This window comes from Phocoena phocoena, chromosome 10 (genome assembly GCF_963924675.1).
Source record: "Phocoena phocoena chromosome 10, mPhoPho1.1, whole genome shotgun sequence".
Lineage (NCBI taxonomy): Eukaryota > Metazoa > Chordata > Mammalia > Artiodactyla > Phocoenidae > Phocoena > Phocoena phocoena.
Window position 1 is genome coordinate 62,490,679 of NC_089228.1, and position 21,942 is coordinate 62,512,620.

At 35.7% G+C, this 21,942-nt stretch overlaps 1 protein-coding gene across 1 annotated transcript in view; it reads right to left on the reverse strand.

Moving 5' to 3' along the window:
* Positions 1 to 1,688: 1,688 nt before the first annotated feature.
* Positions 1,689 to 21,942, reverse strand: part of GFRAL (GDNF family receptor alpha like) — a 64,305-nt gene continuing 44,051 nt past the window's right edge. The window contains 4 exon segments of the mRNA XM_065885942.1: positions 1,689 to 1,742; positions 1,744 to 1,762; positions 4,175 to 4,244; positions 4,331 to 4,426. Of these exon segments, the coding sequence (XP_065742014.1) occupies positions 1,689 to 1,742; positions 1,744 to 1,762; positions 4,175 to 4,244; positions 4,331 to 4,426 (239 nt within the window).

The following is a 21,942-nucleotide window of genomic DNA, read 5'->3' on the forward strand; positions in this document are numbered from 1 at the left end:
CTCTTGATATACGAAATATTATGTATTCCTTTTCATTTAAGACATTTTATTACAGGTAAAAGCATCTAATTACTAGACATGTAATCTAGGTTGATATAGATGGTACTACAGAGAGGAATATTTAAAACAGGTATTTCCTGGTTGTTTATGTACAAAAATGACACAATTACAGCTGGGATAAGTGATTGGCAGTAGAGTTTAGGAATTAAGATAAAAGATTCTAAAATCTGCTATATCTGTGTTCAATTACTAATTTTTATATTGACTAGTGTGAGACTTTGAGAAATTGCTTAATCTCTTTAACTATTAGTTATTACTTCACACTCCATCCCCCCCTTTTCTGCTCAACACAAACATATTTCTAAAAGCAACTTTTTTCTCTGTTTTCTAGGGAATAGTTCTTTTCCTAGGCATTAGCATGTCTGCAATAAATGGCAGTGACTTGGAAATGGAAAGACCTACATTCTCTTCACATAACTAAGAGAATTAGCAGCCACTGGAATATGGAGAGCTCCTTGAGGGAGCTTTGTGATTCACCAAGTTATTCTTCCCTGTTTGAAAAGATAAAGGATGGCTTTTCCATTACTCCAAGTAAACATAGCCAAATGTTAACTTTAAATTTGATTTAATGTAGACAATTTGATCTGAAGTATAGTGAAGAACAATAGATCTGATACCAACAGGTAGAAAATGTTTGACCTTTAATTGTAAATATGTCACTAAATATATGTTCCTGTTCCTGAATATTTGAGTCCCTGTGTCACTACAGATAAAACTAACTAATGTGTGTTCTTAGAAATGGATATAATGTGATTGCAGAGAGTTAAAAAGCACATATGTATCAACAACTTAACAAACATCTTTTCCACAATTTTCTGTTCACACTTATATTCTGATGTCAAATCAGGCCAAAAGTAACATTATAGTAACAATATATAAAATAACAATTATCATGTTACTTTATTATTACAGAAGTTCATAATAATTAGCATAGGAAAAAATTAAATTTACAAATGAAATATATCATTGAAATGCACATGGATTTTTTGGCCAGTGTAGTTGCTTTACGTCTTTATGAACATGACATAAAAACATCAAGTTAAAAAAGTACAGTTCAATAGTATTCAAATTACAAAAATCCAAAGATATCGCTTCCGATTTTTAAGACTAATCATCTAATCAAATATATTTAGAAACAAAGTTAATGCTAATTATGTAGTTGATGATTTGGAAATGGGTATACAAATGACACATATACTGGTTATTTTTATTAGCAGTTTCCTTTTGGCAAGTTAATAGGTATTTATAAAACTGATCAGAAAATACTCTGCTAACTATAAAATGCTGTATTTTGATACAACAAATTATTCTTATATGGACTCAAATTTACTATGAAACAAACCATGCAGAGTGTAGCTTAGAATAACACTATATTTTGCCTTCAAGGGTAATTCTGTAATTCTATATTAGTGTCCAAAGATACCACTGTAAATTTATACTTGAATTTTTTCCTAAGAAAAAACAAATCTAACATCATTCCAATTATTATACCTTACATGAACATACTTAATGATCCAGTATCATTAAATCCATCCTAACATTTTCTTTGTTGACAATGGATAGGATATTCCGTTGACTGGCTACAAAGACTTGCTTTAAAGAAAGTGATTGTTAATTATTCGTGACTCTCAATGAATCATGAGTCCTCCAGGTATTTGGATTGGTGAAGAGTCTCTTGTTTTGACTTGATATTCTGAAGGTTCTATATAAAAGTAAAAGTAAAAGTTAACAGTATGCTATTCTAAGGATTTTAAAAATGTGTCTGTGCTTATTTTTTGGTTGGATTCTATGCCTGGAAGGGAAGATAATTAAGTTTTTGAATGTAAAGTTTCAAAAGTAGAATATTCTATGGTCTTTCTAAGTATCATGCACTTAACTATGATCTCCAAGTAACCATTTTCAAAAAGAAAAATAGTCTTTTTTCTCAAATATTTAAACTTTAATCATTGGTTTTGCTGCACATTTCTTTGAAGATTTAGGGCTGTTTTAATGTAGCATAACATGGAGCAAATGCAAAATCCTTCATCTTTACTGCAGAAGGTATTCACATGGATTAGACTTGCCCACCAGGTGAGTGGAAAGCAGCCTGCTTTATGAAGAAGGTATTATTGATCTCCAATGTGAAGTAACACAGGTTTTGTTGCTACTGATGCTTCTGTTTTGTTTTGTTCCTTCTTTCCATGATGGCTTTTGCTTTTGTCATTTCTTAACCCTGGGTCTGGATCTTTCAGATTACATGTAAGGATCAAATTTAAATTGCATGGAAAATAATTGATAACTAAATGTAATATAATAATAATGCTATAATATAATTATAATACATTACAATATGATATTATAACTAATAAAAATATTATAATATATAATATGAATGATTTGCTTTTAAATACATATTAGAGTCAATTCAAGATTTTTGCCTATAACACTCCTATTGTCATCCAGTAAAGAAATATATCTTTCTCTGTGGGCAAGAAAGGAGGTTAAATAACAGCTGATATATAGGAAATTTTGAGTAGCCATATAGGCCTCATCTACCTGGGGCACAACAGTAATCTGTAAAAAAACCAAGGTGGCAGATGTGAACTTTGTACATTAAGTGAGTGACTAAAAAATAAAGATTGAAAACCTTTAAGATTTTTGCTAAGCTAGAAAGTTTTTGGTGCTTCTCTCAAACAATACCTCTGTGATGGAATATCTAGGCAGGCCCAGTAACTGAACCATGCTCGCAAATATTTTAAACCAAATAAAGGAAAGTTTAATAAATTCCAAATGCTCTTTTCCCCCCTTGAAACTGACTCTTATTTGTTGGCCTTTAAACTATATCTTGGAACTCAAAGAATATCTTTTCATACAAATACAACTTTTAAGGCCTTGGAGAGAAGCAGTGTGTTTAGTATTGATATTGGTCAGCATTAAATTAAACAGTTAGAGGAGCTGGGTCCAACAAGGGAATTTGTTTAGCTGGGATTACTTTTAAAAATAAGTAAGTTTGAATGTCTGTAGACAGGGCACACACTCATCACGTGCCCAGCTCCTTGGTACCACCATACACCTTCCCCACTAAATCTTGCACTTGATCTGTCTGGTCATCAAAGCCTTGGAGTCTGAGGAACCATATGTGTAGAAGCATCATCAAGTTTACTGACTCTTCTTCTCTGAGCGTCATGAGATCAGAGAAATGTCCACCACCTCTGCTGCCCTCAGGCCTAATCTTACTGATAAGTATATTTTATGTGTATGTATATAATATATATATATATATATACTTAATATATATATTTCTTCATTAACATTTATGATACTCAAATTATACCTCTTTGATGGAATATTTGTATTCCATTTTGTATACAAAAATGTATACATTTGTATCATGAATAAGTAAATGAACAGCATTGATATTTAAATATGAGGGTTTTTTTTTTTAAATTAAAACTAAGCAACTGAACACTACTTTATATCTATTTGTAAGTGTTATATAAGTAGAAATATTTTAAACCCTAGACATGTAGGAATCTAGAAGTTGATGTATCTCTAAACTGAGGTTTCACATTCACAATGAAGGCAGCCAAGGAAACAGACGTTTGGAAAGAGTGAATTAACATCAGGCAATAGTAATACGTCTTTCTAAGGATACCCAGTGAGGCCTCATTACATGTCTCATTTAATAACTACATGGTAAAATATGAATAAAGCTCATTAGTATATAAGAAATTAGAGTGAAGAGTAAATTTTCAATTAAGTATAAAGTGTATGAAGTACACAGCAGGTCCATTATATGAGCTGATTAATCCTGTAAGTGATCTGATTAAGGAATGCAGCAAAGTTCAATCTGGATTTTATAGGAAAACCAGGGGAATGATTGGGAGCCATTTCATTGGGAGAACAATGCATATGTGCTTATAAAATGCAACATGAAAGAATCCCTGTGATCACATTTACCTTACGTATTAAGACAGAGTAACGTTTTCATGTACCCATCCCACATTAAGAATGGTTTCCTAAGTCTTAATGGAGAAGCTTTCCTTCTCGGCCCTGGTAAGCTCTGCCATTGTGAAATTGCTTTCACAGGGCTGGCCCCTTTCTAGCCCTTCCCTTCTGACTTGCATCCAGTTACCTCAGTTTGACCATCACCAAGAGAAGAATTCCACAGGTGACTGCCATGCACATGACAGCATAGATGACTTCTAGAAACAAAAGATTTTTTTTAATTACTAGATTTTTAGAGAGAATAAATACTAAAAATATTTTAGAGGATGGATTTTTCACTGACCATTGAAGGGGGAATGAAATCCGCTGAGAGTTATTTCCTTTGCATGTTTTCCTTTATGCAATGCAATGCCTTTGACATTATGCAGTGTCAGATAATCTGAAAGAAAATAATGAAAATGAGATAAAAATATTTAAGAGTCATGCATTATCTTTATCCTGTGGGTTGTAATTTGCTTTGTATTATAAGGCAACAATTTTTATTTCTATGATATTATCTTAATAAAATATGATAGATTTGTGTGAAATGGGGAGTACTTTTATTCAATTTTAACAGCTTTTTTTTCACCCTTTAATCAAATAATTTCATAATAGAAGTTGTGTGGTTGTTTTTCTTTTTTTTTTTTCCCCCAAACCATGACTAGGAAAATGATTACATTTTATAAGACAGCTCATTGTACCTTATACATAGACTAGGAAAAAAAAAAAACACACAGTAATTTAAGGCTACCCATTGTGATACAGAAAAAGAGTCCTTCTTTACAAGAGTGATTGTTTGAATGTGCTTTTAACAATATCTCATTTCCCTAAGACCCACAGTATTTATGAATTCTTAAAGTACGTAAGGGAGACTCCCTAAACAAATCACACTGTTTGCCTCTCTACCTAGACACTTCAATATCCGGTTTTGTTATTTCCCCTATTCTGTCTCCCTTTTTTAGCCCCTTCACTTTCTATTGCTTTTACCTATTTTTGCCTTACCGAAGGGATCCTCTTGGCCATTCTGTGGCCCTTGTATTCTCAACCATGTTTTTCTAAACACATTTCCACCCTCACATCACAACTCATAAGACAAGAAGATGTAATCCGTAGACTTAACTGATAGAACTATTTTAGGTGACTTTATTGATAACTTTGAAGTGAAATCATCCCTAGTTTTGATTCAAGTCAACACATATATGAATGTCAAACATACCAATAACACAATAACCAATTTCTTTGATGATAATTGGTTCAGGTGGGCTTTGAGACTTAAAAAAAGGGGGTGGGGAACAGACAAAACCTCCACTTGAGAGAGCCTTTGCTGTCTTTTATAGATGTTTCATGCATTTTGAGACCTGGAAGTCTAAGTCTGAGTGGATAGTTTTTTGTGGAAGTGAGTGTATCAAATAGCAGGGTATTGCATCCAATGACAAGAGTGACAGGAAACTCTGAACAGGAAAGGAGATGAGAAGGTATATTACCAACAGCTCCATTCAGCCTCTCTCCACCCAGGGCTGATGTTGTCAGAAGCCAGCTCCTTGGAAGTCAAGGTTTGAGATCTGTGCTGAGACTAATTGGTAGAAAGCACAGGAGCCAGACTGTTTCAGATCAGTAATAAAACTCCCAGGGTGGGTCCAGGAGAAGCAGCCCAATACAAGAGCTAGAAAAGTAACTGAGGATTTTGTCACTGAAAACTTATTCTCAAGGAGTCTGACCTCCAACACAGTTAAGACATTTTTAGTTCAAGATTGTTTTAATCCCCAACTCATATATCAGATTATCCTATATTTATAAAAGTCTGACCTTCTTGGGAAGTGAAAAATCAACCTCTTCTGAATGTAAAAACAATAGAGGTAGAGGTTGTGATTTTTTTTTTCACTTTTGTGGTTATAAAATAATTCTGTTATTCACCAGAAAGTTGGAATGGAAAAATCGAGCTATTTCAAATAATACCATTTTTATAACAGTGGTCCTTTTTGGGGGAAGAATTAATTTCAATCAAATTAAGCATACAGATTTTTAGTGAAGTAAGTGATCATAATCAAATCTTATATTTAAATAAATTGGAATATTAAGAATAAATTATTTTGTTTCTTTTTAAATTTTATGGCATTTTGTGATATTTTAGGCAGATTCATGACCTAAATGTAAATGTATATAATGTACACTGGCTGATTATTCAGTACATCTTGCCTAGTTAGGTATTACAATTCATCTTTGTATATGAAAAAAGGTATGATTTTGATTAATTGGGCTATCTTTTAGATATATAACTGCCTAAAGTAATTGTTAAACATTCACCTAGCAAGGCATAGAAAGAATTGTCTCATTCACTAAATTTCACTCACATGGAACTCATTAACAAAGTTATAATAGATCAATGACAGAAATGCTAGCTAATGATCCCAGTGAAAATTTTAATGTGACTAGCAGTCACTCCACAATCTTAAATATTGCACCCTAGGAGGATACCAAATATCAGTTAGAGAGATTAATGTTACAGAAGGTTTCTTGGCTACTGAAGCCCATTGGAGATTCTTTCCCACCTTTTATAAACAGTGAGATTTACTGTGTTTTATAACCATGAAATTAAAGTCGGCAGAGTTAATAATCAACCTCAGTCCCACACCATCTGCTATATTTATAGATAAACACTGTCAGTGACTTGTTTATCTTAACTCCTACCCTAGAGGAATTAAACATTATTATGAACTATATTGTAAAATCCCTGTACATTTGACAGGAAATCAAGATTAATTTCAACCTTACAGTAAGAACAAATTTATATAGTATTCTCCCCAAATGAGCTTCAGAGATGGGATCATTTCTCCTTTTTCCTTCCAAAAGCCTTGTACAGCAGTGGCTGAGAGCTGATGCAGACCAAACCTCTACTTTGTATAATTTATATGAAGTGGTAAATGCATTGTAAAAAATGTGGTAAATCAGACACAAAGTAATGATTTAAAAATAAGTGTCAGAATTCGTGAAACAGAAATTAAACTTAGCACAAACTGCAAATCTGTAAACCTTCAATTAAAATTTAAATAAAACATAATCTAGAAGAGTCTCATTGGAGGAAAAATTTGATGAAAATGAACATTTTCATAGAACATTTTTTAAAATATATTCTTGTAGCTGTCTTTTTTTAATGGAAGTATAATTGATTTACAATGTTGTGTTAGTTTCAGGTGTACAGCAAAGTGATTCAGTTTTATATATATATATATATATATATATATATATATATATATATTCTTTTTCAGATTCTTTTCCATTATAGGTTATTAAAAGATATTAAATATAGTTCCCTGTGCTATACAGTAGGTCCTTGTTGGTTATCTATTTTATATATAATAGTGTGTATATGTTAATTCCAAAATCCTGATTTACCGCCGTTAATGCATCTCAATGGCATAGTTAAAATTCTATTGTCTTCTTTCTAAGTTTAAATAAAAGAGCACCAATACCATGGCAACATCTTAGTGAGAATGAAAATTCAAGGATGATCTTCTTGGGTATCCCAGGGTTGGTTTTATTCATAATTTGGTCAATATTGTCTCATCTGAAGATATGTAAATTAGAGGTGAGTTTTGAATTGTTTCACCTAATGATCAGCATTGAGATTTCATGTATCATGGACTCTTTTGATCATCAGTGTATGAAAACGTCCTGCTGAAGTGGATCTAAGGAACATTGCTTCTGGGAAGAAGGGAAAACATCAGCATCTACAAGTTTGAAAAACCAATACTTTAGTAATACGATAAATCAAGGTGTAGACACCCAACATGGATATAACATCATTTTTACTAAAATGTATGTAGTAAAAACTAAACCAACTAAATAATATGCTTTCCCTAAACCATCATAGTATGCATCAATGAGGCATATTCTTTTATTTAGTTCACAAACTTCAAAGAAGATAAAAGCATGTCTTAGGTTTATTTTCTTCCACTGTGGCTAAACACACTGTGGTTGCCAGGGGCTGGGGGGAAGCGGAAACTTAGGAGTTATTAGTCAACAGGTATAAAGTTTCAGTGATGCAAGACGAATGAGTCTAGGAATCTACTGTACACCATAGTGCCTATCATTAGCAATACTGAATTGTACGCTTACAATTTTTCTGAGAAGGTAGATCTTAGGTTAAGTGCTCAAATTATTACTAAACGCAAGTTTGTGTGCCCAACACACAGTGAGCCCAAACAAACTGAAACATCAGAGTTTGGAGCAGAGAAAGGTTTATTGCAGGGCCCAGCAAGGAAAACGGGTGGCCCATACTCAAATTACCCTGAACTCCCTGCAGGGCTCCAGAAAAGCATTTTAAAGGCCAGGGGAGGGGAGGGGTTGCAGGGTATGTGATCAGCTCATGCACAATTCTCTGATTGGTTAATATTGAGGTAACTGGGAAGTTAACATTATCAGTCCTTAGGCATCAGAAGTTTCAGACTACATGCTCATGATCATCAAGTAGTTAATTTCTTCCATTTGGTGGTGGTTTAAGCATCTGAAAAACTCAGGAAATGTGCATCAGATGCTAGGAGCTAAAACAGAGGGTATGGGGGAGGGGTCTGTCCCAGGAAAGCCCCATAGGGTCCTGATCATTTACATTATCACACAAAATAATAATAGAGGATGACAGGGAATCTTTGGAGGTGATGGATATGCTTATGGTATAGATTGTGGTGATGGTTTCACGGTGTATACTTATCTTCAAGCTCATCAAGCTGTATGCATTAAATATGTACAGCTTTCTGTATATCAAAAACAAAACAAAACCAAAAAGCATATAAATGAATAAGTATACCTTCAAGAATATTTGCCTAGATGTTTTGTCATGAGCCAAAAGCTCAGTGTTAGTAAATGACTGCATTGACAAGCCTGGTAACCACTCTTTTATCTGTGGTTGAATGACAGTGGTGTTCACATGTCTAATGGATTTGCTTGGTGATTATGGTGAGTTTCAACTGCACTACTAAAATATTTCAAATGTTCTATGTTTTTCTTAATAGTTTCTGCAAATAATGAAATAGTCACTGAGATGGCAATTGGAATGCAAATTATACTATTTCTGAAAACTAACACTAGATTTTATCAATATACTATTATTGTGTTAGAAGGCCATGTTTTGAAGCGTGAAAGTAAGAGAAAAATCTGTCATCTGTAGTTTTGGGCTCATACAAAATAGATCTAAAGATATAGATCAAAAATAGGAATAGAATATTTGTGGTTAGGGTATATATCTGTAAATACGCAAGTGTGTATGTAGGGTAGAATTACAAAATTGGATGGGACGTCTTAGATTATTTTAGTCAAAATTTCAGTGCAGTGTTCCATTCTGCCTCATTCTGGACTGTCATCACCATTCCAGGAATGAGCCGTTTAATACTTTTTGCCCTTCTATTACGATTGAAGGTCAGTTCGAATTAAAATAGGAAGTAGCATTCTAGGCTGTTCTTTTATCAACTCAAGATGATAAATCTACTTTCCTTTGTTGGTATCACTGCCTAGCTCTCTGGCTGCTACATGTATATGTGTGTTTGTGGGGAGAGAGATAGATAGATAGAGAGAGAGAGAGGTCTCACTGTCACTAGACCACACAGAGCAATGCTTTCCAAACATTAATATGAATCTTCTGTTTATCTTAAAATGCCAATTTTGATTCAGTAGGTCTGGGATAATGCAGAGATTCTGAATCTCTTAAAGCTTCCTAGGTGATGATGATGATGCTGGCAGAATATATATATTCATATATATGTACACAGAATGGCAGAGAGAGATGCATGTACGTACTCATGGAACATACAAAATGCTTTACTTCCATGTATATGGTGCTTAATACTCTACAAGGCACTTTGACAAACATTGTTTAAATTTTATAACAACTAGCCACATAGAAATTATTAGCTCAACTTAAAGAAGCTCAGACTCAGAATAGCTGTCTTGTCCAAGTTCACAGAGTTGATAACTAGTGAAGATGTAATTTGTAGCAAAATTTTCTACCAAATATATATTTTTTAAAATGTCGTGGAGACCACAAAAGCATGTAAAACATTTTCAGGTTTTTCTAATGTGGCAGCCATATGGATTAGGAAATAGATTTGAAAAATAATAGGGACCAGTTGAATTTGATAGTGTTGTACAATAAGAAGCATTTAGTAGTATTATCTGATCACAAATCTCCATGATTATATATATAATATACATATATATAATTTTATGTTGATGAAAATCACAATAGAAGACATAAAATCTAATAACTAAAGCATCTGAAATGCCTCACGTATACCTCTAGGATTTTTCAACTTGCACACACCTCTGAAATATGTTCATCATTTTCAATTTCAGATCAAATAAATCAACCACTTTAACTCTGATATTTAACAGAAATATTTTTAAAAATGAATGCCGCAATTTTCAAGGTGAGATCTTAGACTATGATATCAATATGAGTATTTTCCATTTTTACAGACGTAGAGTTAGGACCATATGTAAAGCTTTCCAGAGTATTCACCAGGCAAAGGGCATACAAAGAATAATACACAAAACAGCAGTGTAACTATTTTTTGTTGTTGCTGTAATGTATGTCTACATCAGTATAACCTGAGTCTCAGATGAAAAATATGAAGTAATCCCATGGTTTAAATCTGCCTATATCTGGAATGAGTTCAATAGACAAAAATGTGTTCCCAAAATTGAACAGTAATTTTTACTGTGAATTACATTCTAGGAGACCTTGAATTTTTACCTTGAATTATATAGGAAATCTTGTAATAAGACAAATGTAAGCTAAGAATGGGAATAATCTACACTATATTTTATTAATTTTAAAGGTTTATGTTTTCATGTCTGGAGGTTTTTAACGTACAGAATTTTTTTAATGAAAAAGTATATGTGACAATACCATTAACTGTCCAGATAGTTTTCTGATGTCTTTGGAACTGAATGATTCACTAGTGTCTACCCTTTTGGAAATGTACAAGACTTTACCTGGCAGGTGTACACAATTGTTTCATACACTGATGGAAAACACCAAGAAAAAGAGAGTTAGGGAAAAAAATAAAGGGTAGAGATACATTTTTTGAGAGTCTTCATAGTCATTTGGAATGATGAGGTGATTCAGAAAATTTTGTAGGTTACTGAGTTTTAAAATGAGAAAAAAGGTATACAGTTGTAGTATTTTTTCAATGCACATACATTTGCGAATCTTCAGCAAAATGTTGAATATCAAAGTATGAGATATACTGTTAATTCTTCTTAGACAGCAACCTTCTTGAGAATAGACATCATATCCATCTAATTTATAGTATAACATGGATGACACAATGCCATGCCCATGCAATTATCTGATGGCCGAAAAGTGTGTATGAGCAAGTTTCATGTCTGAAATAACACATCTGTCCCTGTGCAGTGACATACATTTTGAAATATATAACTATATCATGTTTAGTTCTTTCTCATCTTTAACTGACATTAGCCAAGGGTCTTCACATTAATCACATATTTTTTCACATATTATCACCACTTCTTAAAATGTAAATTCAGTGTCCCAACTGCCATGCATATTGTTGCCCAATCAAAAAAAATCTGTTAAGAAACTATTTCACCTGGTGATTAATTCTAGCAGTCAAGTTTGTTCATTGATGGGCGAAGAGTAAGCATCTTGGTCATCGGATGAGGAGAATTTTGAGAATTTCTCTGAGCTTCAGTTTTCTCATTTGTAAAATGAGACTAGTAATACCTTGTTTGCAAGATTTTTGAGAGTGAAAAATAATATTAAAATTAATATTAAAATAACAGAGCTCTTGGGAAGTTCCTTGAGAAGAAATATGCACAGGCGGGGATGAAGGGAAGGGAAACAGGGATAAGAGAAGGGATTCCTTTTATGGTTCTTTATCTCCTTCTCTTTTCCCTTCCTTCCTTTCTCCCTTGTCCCCTTTCCTTAGAAAGATCTCCTGAGGCCAAATGACTGAAGTAAAACCTGTCATTTTCTATTTCAGAAACCTGATTCCAGGTAGACATAGTAAAGTCCAGGTTTGTTAGAAGAGGCAGAGTTTTCTAAGCTGTTCCATGAAACACTAGTTCTGCAGAATACTTTTATGTGTTAGAAAAATCAAAGAGCCCATAAGTAGACAACTTTGTAAAATTCTAGGTAAGACAAAATAAACTATGTGCTTTTTTGCTGCAAGTATATACTATACTAGTGGGACATACTTTACCTACATTTATTTTCTCCATGGGTTATATCTGGGAATTCGTTTAAAAATCTTGCAAAACAGGGGCATATGTGACTTAGATGCAAATATTTATGTATTTGGGTGAGCATAAATATTTATTAAGGATTCTTATTTGTACTTAGTCAATGGAAATTCAGAGAACACCATACGAACAATATTTTGTGCCCATCAATGTAGGCTCTAATTTATAATCCTTCCCTCTATTAAGCACACATATTCACAAGCACCTGACACCATAATTTCTCTTGTTCTCTACTCCCGGGAGTCAAGAAAAATTTTCACCCTGTGGTTTGAGAGATGTCTGACCTCCCAAACACTACTCTTATTGCCTCTTGGAGTGGTTGGCGTGATGCAACATTAATTCCAGGTTTGCTGCTAATCTACTATTCTTCAATTTCTCAACGTGTCCTCATGGGATATGGAGAATTTAGAATCTGCCCTCTACTTTGGAGAGCCATTCCAGCAGAGCTAAGAGTTCATGGATCATTTATACTTAATCACCTATAAATGTCCACAGGACCATAGGACAGAAACCAGCATATTTGGACCCAAGTAAAGATTTTCCAGTTGAGTAATTATTTCCTACTTCAAAGCTAGCGCCATGATGATCAACATGGTATACATTCGTGGGATGGTACATGACCCTGTTCTCATGAAGTTCTCAATGGAATTTTGCATAAGGTGAATAATGTTATTCAAGCGCAGTGGGAATTGATAAGGGACACCTAGGGAAAGGGTACGCATTTGATGAATGGTGGGAAATAAGGTTGATTTACATTTTGCGTGTCCTTGAAAATTGGATGAACGTGTTCAGATGTGGGGGAGATGAAAGCAGGGGCAGTGGAGAGCACACAGAAATAACAAGATCAAGTCAAAGTTCGAGAATTAGTTTATCCATGATGGGGAGATCTAATAAGGAAGATACAGCAGCAGTTTAGGCATGGGAAGATGAAAAATAAAAATAGGTGGGAGAAGTTGGAGTGGAGAAGAGAGGAAGTGTAAGGGCATATTTAAAACAAAGAGCTTTCTGTTGGAAAGCAGAATGATCAGAAAGCAGAGTAGCAGAAGCATCAGAATCAGATCTGGATTCTGCCTCCCCACAGAGCTGTCATTTTAGGCAACTTACTGGTCCTCTGTTCCCTTAGATTTAAAATCGGATAATGCCAACCACAAAATTTAATTAAAAATTAAATGTGACAATATATAAAGAGAGTTTGGAACTGTGCTTGGCACAAAATAAGTGCTCAATAAATTACATCATTTTACAATATTATATAATTTAGAGTTTTATTTGATATTAAAAATGCAAAGTTAAATCAAAGATGACCCTTAGGTTCTTGAGACAACACGATGTATCAGAATAGATTTGGCTTGAAAGATGAAAGAGTCATAGAGGGGAGAACTGCCACGTTTACCTCTCTGCTTTTCAACTTGACTGTTCATAGCAAAGAACCCTGGCTTTGGAACCAGAACTCCATCGCAATCTTAGCTGAGTCATCCACTGGCTGCAGTAGCCTTGGACAAGTTAGTTTAACCTCTGAGCCTCATGCTGCTCACATGTAAAAAGGGAGTTGAGATAGATTGTATTATTTATTTATTTTTAAGACTGAAGTATAGTTGATTTACAAAGTTGTGTTAGTTTCAGGTGTACAGCAAAGTGATTCAGTCATTATATATATATACATATATGTATATATTCTTTTCCAGATTTTTTCCAGTATAGGTTATTACAAGATACTGAATATAGTTCCCTTTGCTATACAGTAGGGCTTTGTTGCTTTTCCATTTTATATATAGTAGTGTGTATCTGTTAATGCCAAACTCTTAATTTATCCGTCCCCCCAGATTGTATTATTTTGTAGGAGGATTCACTCCTCTTTCACTGTAATGAATTAAACTCCTACCACCCAATGCCATGTGGCTTAGAGAACCACCTTCCGTGAGAAGAGTCTGTTTTACTGTCCCCTGCCGTTGGGCTTGACCTTGACTTGAGTTAGTCAAAAATGTGAGCGGTTGAGACTTCCCCCGTGGCACAGTCCTTGAGAATCCACCTGCCAATGCAGGGGACACAGGTTCAATCCCTGGTCCGGGAAGATCCTACATACTGTGGAGCAACTAAGCCTGTGTGCCACAACTACTGAGCCTGTGCTCTAAAGCCCATGAGCCACAACTACTGAGCCTGCTTGCCACAACTACTGAAGCCCATGAGCCTAGAGTCTGTGCTCTGCAACCCGAGAAGCCACCACAATGGGAAGCACACGCACCGCAATGAAGAGTAGCCCCCGCTCGCCACAACTAGAGAAAGCCCATGCACAGCAACAAAGACCCAATGCAGCCAAAAATAAATGAATAAAAAATAAATACATTTATAAAAAAAAATATGTGAGCAGCAATGATGTATGTTATGTTCAAGCAGAAGTCTGAGTGATTCCGTCACTTAGTTTTTGTTTCTACCACAAAAATGTCATGTTCCAAAGAGTGGCCATGCCTTTAGCCTAAGTCTACAAATGGGGAGCAGAGCCTCAGCTGTCAGCCCAGAGCTTCCTACATGTGGCATAACCTAGACATCAGTCTTTGGGTCTGTAAGTCACTGAAGCTTGGAGATTGTATGTAACTGCCTAACCCTGTAAAAGCTGACTAATTCAGGGGTAATAATGTACCACAAATGAAAATTGTTGACAAATGGTAGCTTCTTAATTAATATTACCTCTTTTTCTTCTCTCCTCTCTTATAACTCTCAATTGAATAGTAGGTAGAGAGAGAAAAAAAGGGAAAAAAAGTTTAAAGAAAGGTAAGAAAGGAGGAGAGGGCACTTGGAGAAAGGTGGTGAGACGATTGAAGAATGGTCTTCATTTTGGGGATGAGAATGCTTTTCTCTGTTTTGGGGGAAATATGGGGCCATGGGATGTATAGTCATGCAGTCTCTCCTTATCTTTCATGTACCAATACTAATGTCATGTTCACCTTATTCTTAAAAAATAAGTATGAGATGCAATGTCATTATCTCTACTGGGATTAAATTATACCCAAATTAAATAGGGCCCCATTATTTTTATTCCTAAACTCCTTTGACTTGCATTACAACACAAGATAGTAGGACTTTGTTAATATGGATTTTCCAGCTGTTTCTTCACATTAAATAATCCCACAAAGACATAATGAGAATTGAAAATAAAGAGAGGCTACCAGTAAATACAGACAATACAGTGAGGAGCAGTATGGCATTGTGGAAAGAGGCCAGCCTTTGGCTTCAAGCCACAGACTCAAGTCCTTGCTCTGAAATTTGCTAAATGTGTGACTGGAGGTACTTAAACAAAAAAACTCTTCTGTACCCACTTTCCTATTCTATTTGATGAGGATAATAACATTTATTGACTTGTTGTGAGGATTAAGTGAGACAAGACATATAAAGTATATTGCAGAGGGTCCACATAGAACCTACAATTTTTTTTAAATTTGAAAAGTATGTTTTGATTGTGGTTGCATATAAGTATTAACTATGGAGCATTTAAAATTAGATTCCTTGGCCTTATCACTATAGGTTTTGATTTAATAGGTCAAGAGAGAAGAGAGAATTAAAGTACTAGGCATTCTTAATTTCAAAATCTCTCTAGATGCTTTCAGTGTTATGGTCAGGATAGAGAACCGTTGGTAGAGAGTAGAAAACACATGGTTTTGGAGGTGAAAGAAACAGATAATATTGTAAATCACACTATTGTGAGCTAGTGGAATAGAAGTTGTTAGAGAGGAAGAGAGGAAGAGGTTGGAGAGTTATGTTTTTTAATAGATCCCAGCTTTGAAAAAAATCAGGAATGGGTGGGCATGGCCAGATACAGGGATAGTCACTGCCAAGCCAGTTTTACCAATGGAAGATAACTATATTTGGATCAGTAAGAGACCTTACCACCTCACAAGTTCCCTTTCAGCTACCTGGCAGCATTAAAAGAACAAAAACAATTGAAACCAACAATATTTCCATTGTAGAGGAGGGGTGTTGGAATGGAAGTTTGGGCCAAAGAACAGTGAGAAAAATTAACTGGGTTGATGCAGCCATGTAGAAGTGTTGGAAGGAGCTATTAGGATTGTAGACATATGCTTAGTGTACATTCTTAATGTAATAACTACCATATGGACTTCAAACAAAATACCATTGTACATTTCAGGCTGTCTGCTACACTAGGAAGAGTGAGAGACTTGAGATGCAGGTATGGAATAATGGCTGGTCTGGAAGCTTAAACATCACCCACAGCATCTTCTTACATAGACCTCAGGGACACACAGCAGTGTATCCCTAAGATAAGGTGCCCTTTAAAGAAAGCTCTGCAGTCTGATTTATATGGCTTCCCTCCTTTCAGATTGCCTTGATTCCCACTTGAAGTAGATGTACCATCAGGGACTAGTGGGCTCTGGCTTCTTTCTGAAGTTGAGTTGCTTTGAAAGTCCCTACCATATGCCTACAGTGTCTGAACAGCTGACCCAGGTACTAATGCAAGAGTAAAACATCAGTCCCAGAGTTCTAGCAAACTCTGAGTGTATTGAAAATTGGGAACACCCAGTGTTCAGTGTCAGTGGCAACCAAAGGAAGCCATTCCACCCTAAGCTGGAAGCCAGCAGAAATGCAAGAGACAGTGGGAATAATCTCTGTCACAGACACACACTTTAAAAACATCACCAAACACTCACACTGCCCAACAAATCAGCTTTTATCCGTTCCACACGCTTTTACCTAGTTTGAAAACCAATTTGTTTACTGTGATTTGTACCACAAACCCCCAGTAAATGCTTTCCAAAGAGTAATGGGTGAGAAGAATAAGAATCATGTTTACTAGATACCAATGTAGTGTTAGGGCATTCTTGCAACTTTGAGATTGAAAGAATATTTACTGATGTTTGCAATTCTGTAAAGGGTCTTCTTGAACCCATGAAAAGAACTTGAGAAGATGGTTTGAGACAATCTGACACTAACAGAAGATGAAAGATTGTCATTATCAATGGATTCTTAAATCTTTACCACTTACTAACCTGTCTCACTTAGGGGATTTTATCTGTGTAAGTACCAAACATTTGTTTTTTTGAAGAAGTCCTCCTTTAAGATGATATCTCAGCATGTAGGTGCCAGGGCAATAACTATTAAGTGTCCACATGTGGTGTTTTATGGGAATACATTTGATGCTATTATATTGTTGTCACAAGAATACTTGGCTCTTTAAGCCAGGAATACACATGCTCATAATAAATGATTTTTATGATTTCACATACACAATCATGATACACAGAAAGTATAAAGGAAAGACTGCTTGTTTTATGTAGCTCTGGCACTAACTCCATCCCCAATTATGGGCAACAAGGGGATTATATGAAGCCAATGAAAGCATAAGGGTGGAAAATGGAAAAGATAACACTGTGCTTTCACATACTGGAGTCTGTGATTGTTCAAATTGTAACAGTATTGTTTTGTTGTTTCATTTCCCTCCATGATCTTAAATGTTCCTTCCTTCTCTAGTGCTGCCAAAATGTGAGTTGTCTCACTCATCAATGGCAACTCTTTAATCTTTCCTTTTTGGTTTAGAGCAAACGACAAAGGTAGTCATGGATGATTCATAGAATCATGCTCAGTGGCAGAGTTTTTCCCCTCCCTTAACACCTAAGCCTTTAAGGATAGAGCTGGGAAAAAGTGAAGGTAGGGGACAGCTGTTCTGTTGTTTCTGTGGAGGGTTTGGACACTTCAGTATTTCCAGATTATAGCTGTGTGAAGCATTTTTTGCAAAATAAAAAGCCAAGCCAAATTTGCTGGTTTTCAGGTCTGCAGACAAAATTTAAACCAGCTGGATTTTATTGGGAACTTTTGCATGCAAGTAAACCTAGTGGTGAAACTCAAGCCAACATTTGTCTCCACTGGAATGGGCTACATCTTTAGGGAAAACCCCCCTACCCCATGTCGCTTCCCTTAAGGGAGTTTTGAATTTTGAAAGTTCCTAAAAGAAATCTGCCAGGTTACTCCATAGAGTATCTGATCGGAACAATAGCCAATGAAAATGGAAGGTACAACCAGGTCTGATGTCTCTCTTAGTCAGATTTTCAGAGATGAGAAGTTGTGTGTCTCTCTGAAACCTGATTTTAAATTACCCCAATTAAACCAGCTAATGATTCCCTCCACACAAGTACTTCCAAACACAAAAGCCAACACACACACACATTCACTTAAACTCACACACACACGTGCCTGGTCAGAGTGGCAAATAATGACTAACTTATTGGATTTGTATATAGCAAAAGTTTCACATCCTATCTTGACCGTCTTAAGTGAAAATTACCACATTCCTCACTGAAAATATGTAATTTTATAGATTTAAACTTATAAGGAATAGAAACAAAGAAACACATAGTATGATGATTTTTTACTAAGCCTGGGATACATTATTTATAAAGCTATTTAGAATTTGGAAAACAAAGCAACAAAAGGTAATTCAACACTAGAGGAAAACCCTTTTACTCCAAATCTCAACTTAGATCTCTGAAAGAATGAGCATTTTTTCCAAGGGCAAAGAAAGAAAGGATACATGCTTTCATAAGATTTTAGTATAATCATAGGAAGGAAAATTCTTGGCAGACTACTCATCTTTTTGGCATTAAAAAAAAAAAAAATCTCTCCAGAGCTGTTCCTATACATAGGCAGCAGGGAGGTTTGCCAAAAAGGTACTGGCTTCAAATATCATGTCACCTAATCCAAGAATATCAGGGCACATCTAATATCAAAGATCATCTATTTCTGTTAAACTGTTACCAAAATTTAATTTGTGAGAAACCTGAGGTCTAGGGTGAGTATAACTGATTTCCTCCATACCACTTAGGGCATTAGGGATCAAACTTGTTTCCTAAGCTCTTGTTCTTTACATTACAACATACTCCCTTTCCAGCAAACACACTTTCAAGGATGCTTTTGTTCTATACACATGTTCCCTGGGAAATGTAACATTTATAATCAATGACAATTATAAATTTCACATCATTACATGAGAGAAGTACATTATGGTTGTTTAAAAATCACAATTTCTGGTACCCCAAACTGCCTTGTTTAAATTCTGCCTCTGTTGTCTTCTGTGGAACCTTGGGCAAGTTACTAACTTCTGGGTGCCCCAACTTTTTCTTTGATGAAAGAGCAAGTATCTCCTTCATCTGTTGCTTATACAAATTAATTAAACAAGACATCAAATGAACAGACCAGTGTTGAACACACAGTAAGCCCTCAATAAGGTCATAAGGCTCAAAGGAAATAAAAGATAAGTAAGATAGTGTCCATAGCCAGGGGACAGCTTTAAACTGGCAAGCAGTATTTTTAGATGTTTATTAAACCTTCATCTTTCTTTTAAATTATTTTTAAATTTTTATTTTATATTGGACTATAGTTGATTAACAATGTTGTGTTAGTTTCAGATGTACAGCCTAAGTGATTCAGTTATACATATACATATATCTAATCTTTTTCAAATTCTTTTCCCATTTAGGTTATTACAGTATATTGAAAAGAGTTCCCTGTGCTATACAGTAGGTTCTCGTTCGTTATCTATTTAAATATAGCAGTGTGTACATGTCAATCCCAAACTCTCAATCTATTCCTCTCCCTAAATCTTCATCTTAAGGATATTGTATCTTATATCACTTCAGTTTTCTCCATGTTATTATTTCACATTGTTGAGGTGAATTGGCAAACATATCCATTAAAATGTTCTTTGTAGTTTGTCAAATGGGAGGATTATTTTCAAGCATTGGTCCAGATCCTGACAATATTAACACCCTGTTGTAGGAATCTGCTTCTGGCCATCAGTCATTCTTTCTGCAGTTTCTTTGAGGCAGGTGATAATGTGCTTGGAGAGCACCAACACCTGATAGCCATTGCTTTCTGTAACAAGTGATGTCAATAGAGCCAAATGCACAGGAAAACCTCATCTATAGGCTCCACATCCCTATTCTAAAGATGGTGCCTTCCAGGGCAGCCCCAAGGCCACCATCAGAGAGGTTCGAGCATCTCACGTAGTCAAACCTGGAAACTGAGTCTTACTCACCGCTCTCCTTGGGAGGGTGGGCAAATCTAGGGCAAACTTGTAACGGGTCACAAGGATGAAACTGATGGATGATTTCTAAATGAAACTGTTTTGCCCGTCCCTCCCTCCATTGCTGGGAACAAAAACTTACATTCTTTGTTACTGATTAACATGGGTGGGCATTCTTGCTGGTTTTGCTTGTTTCTCTCATCTTAACCATAGAAACCCAAGAATTTCCTTTAAGACTCCTGCTTTCTCCCCAGAAGGCAGGAAGGTAGTTTTCAAGACACTAGTCTGTTACCCTCCTCATTTGCTGGCGAATCAATAAATTTCTCTTTCCTTTGTCCTCAAAACCTAGTCCTTGTTACTCTCATTCAGCATCGGGGGCAAGGACTAATTTTCGATAATGAACTTAGGGAACCTGAGATGTTTCTGTGTGGAGGTTAGTGTGGGAAATATGACTTATTCAAATACATTCAGGTTTCATTTTGGAGTTTCAAACAAGTAACCTTATCCAGCTGATCCCCCCCTTCCCCGTGGTTACTCTTCACCTCCAAGCACAATTTCACTCAGTTCTGCACTATTTTCTGAATATTGGGTGTAGTGTGCAGTAACTCAAGTGATGACACTGTTCTGAGGTTTTCTGACTTGTGATTTTTATCCATCACATCAGTGGTTATCACTGTGGACAGTGAAATTGTGGGACCAACGAGACTTCCTCCAGGGATCCATGTTTGCTTTTTCATATTTATAACATGACAATCTTGGTCCTAATACATCTGGGGTATATTAATAATTTATTCATAATAAGAAACAGGCATCACCTCACCATTCTTTAATCAAAACCAGCACCTCTTGCTGTTGACTCTGGGGATATCTTATCGCATGGGGATAAATGGGAAGTGATGAGATCTTTTGTTCCACTGGCTTGGTAAGCAAACTAAAACACACTTAGGAATCATGATTCTAGGGATGGCATTTTTTTTCTTTTCTTTTTTTTTGGTTCTGAAACCAATTCCAATGGGCAGGCGATCTGCACATCTACAAGCAATTCTTGGGTCACCAGAGAGGTGTTATAGTATTCAACTCAATTCCGATACCATCTACCCAGAGATGGCGTCAGATTCCAAAAGTCCTACAAGACTCCACCCCACACAAGTCCACATTGTTACTTGTACTTCTGTCCCACTAGCCATAAATGAGAGGTTCCCGGGACTTCTTCCTCGGGCTCAATTAATTTGCTAAGAGTGCCTCACAGAACTCAGAGACACATTTTAGTTACTAGATTGCCAGATTATTATGAAAGGATATAATTCAGGAACAGCCAGATGGAAGAGATGCATAGGGGAAGGTGTGGGGAAAGGGCTCGGAGCTTGCAAGCCCTCTCCAGGCATCACTCTCCATCACGTTCATGTGCTCACCAACCTGGAAACTATAGAAACTCTGTCCTTTTGGGTTTTTATGGAGGCCTCACTGCATAAGCATGACTGGTTAAATCATTGACTGGTTAAATCATGGGTGTGATTTCAACCTCCAGCCCCTCTCCCCTCCCTGGAGATTGTGGGGGTGGTGCCGGAAGTTCCAACCCTCTAATCTCTTGGTTGGCTCCCTGGCCACCAGCCCCTTATTCAGATTACCTA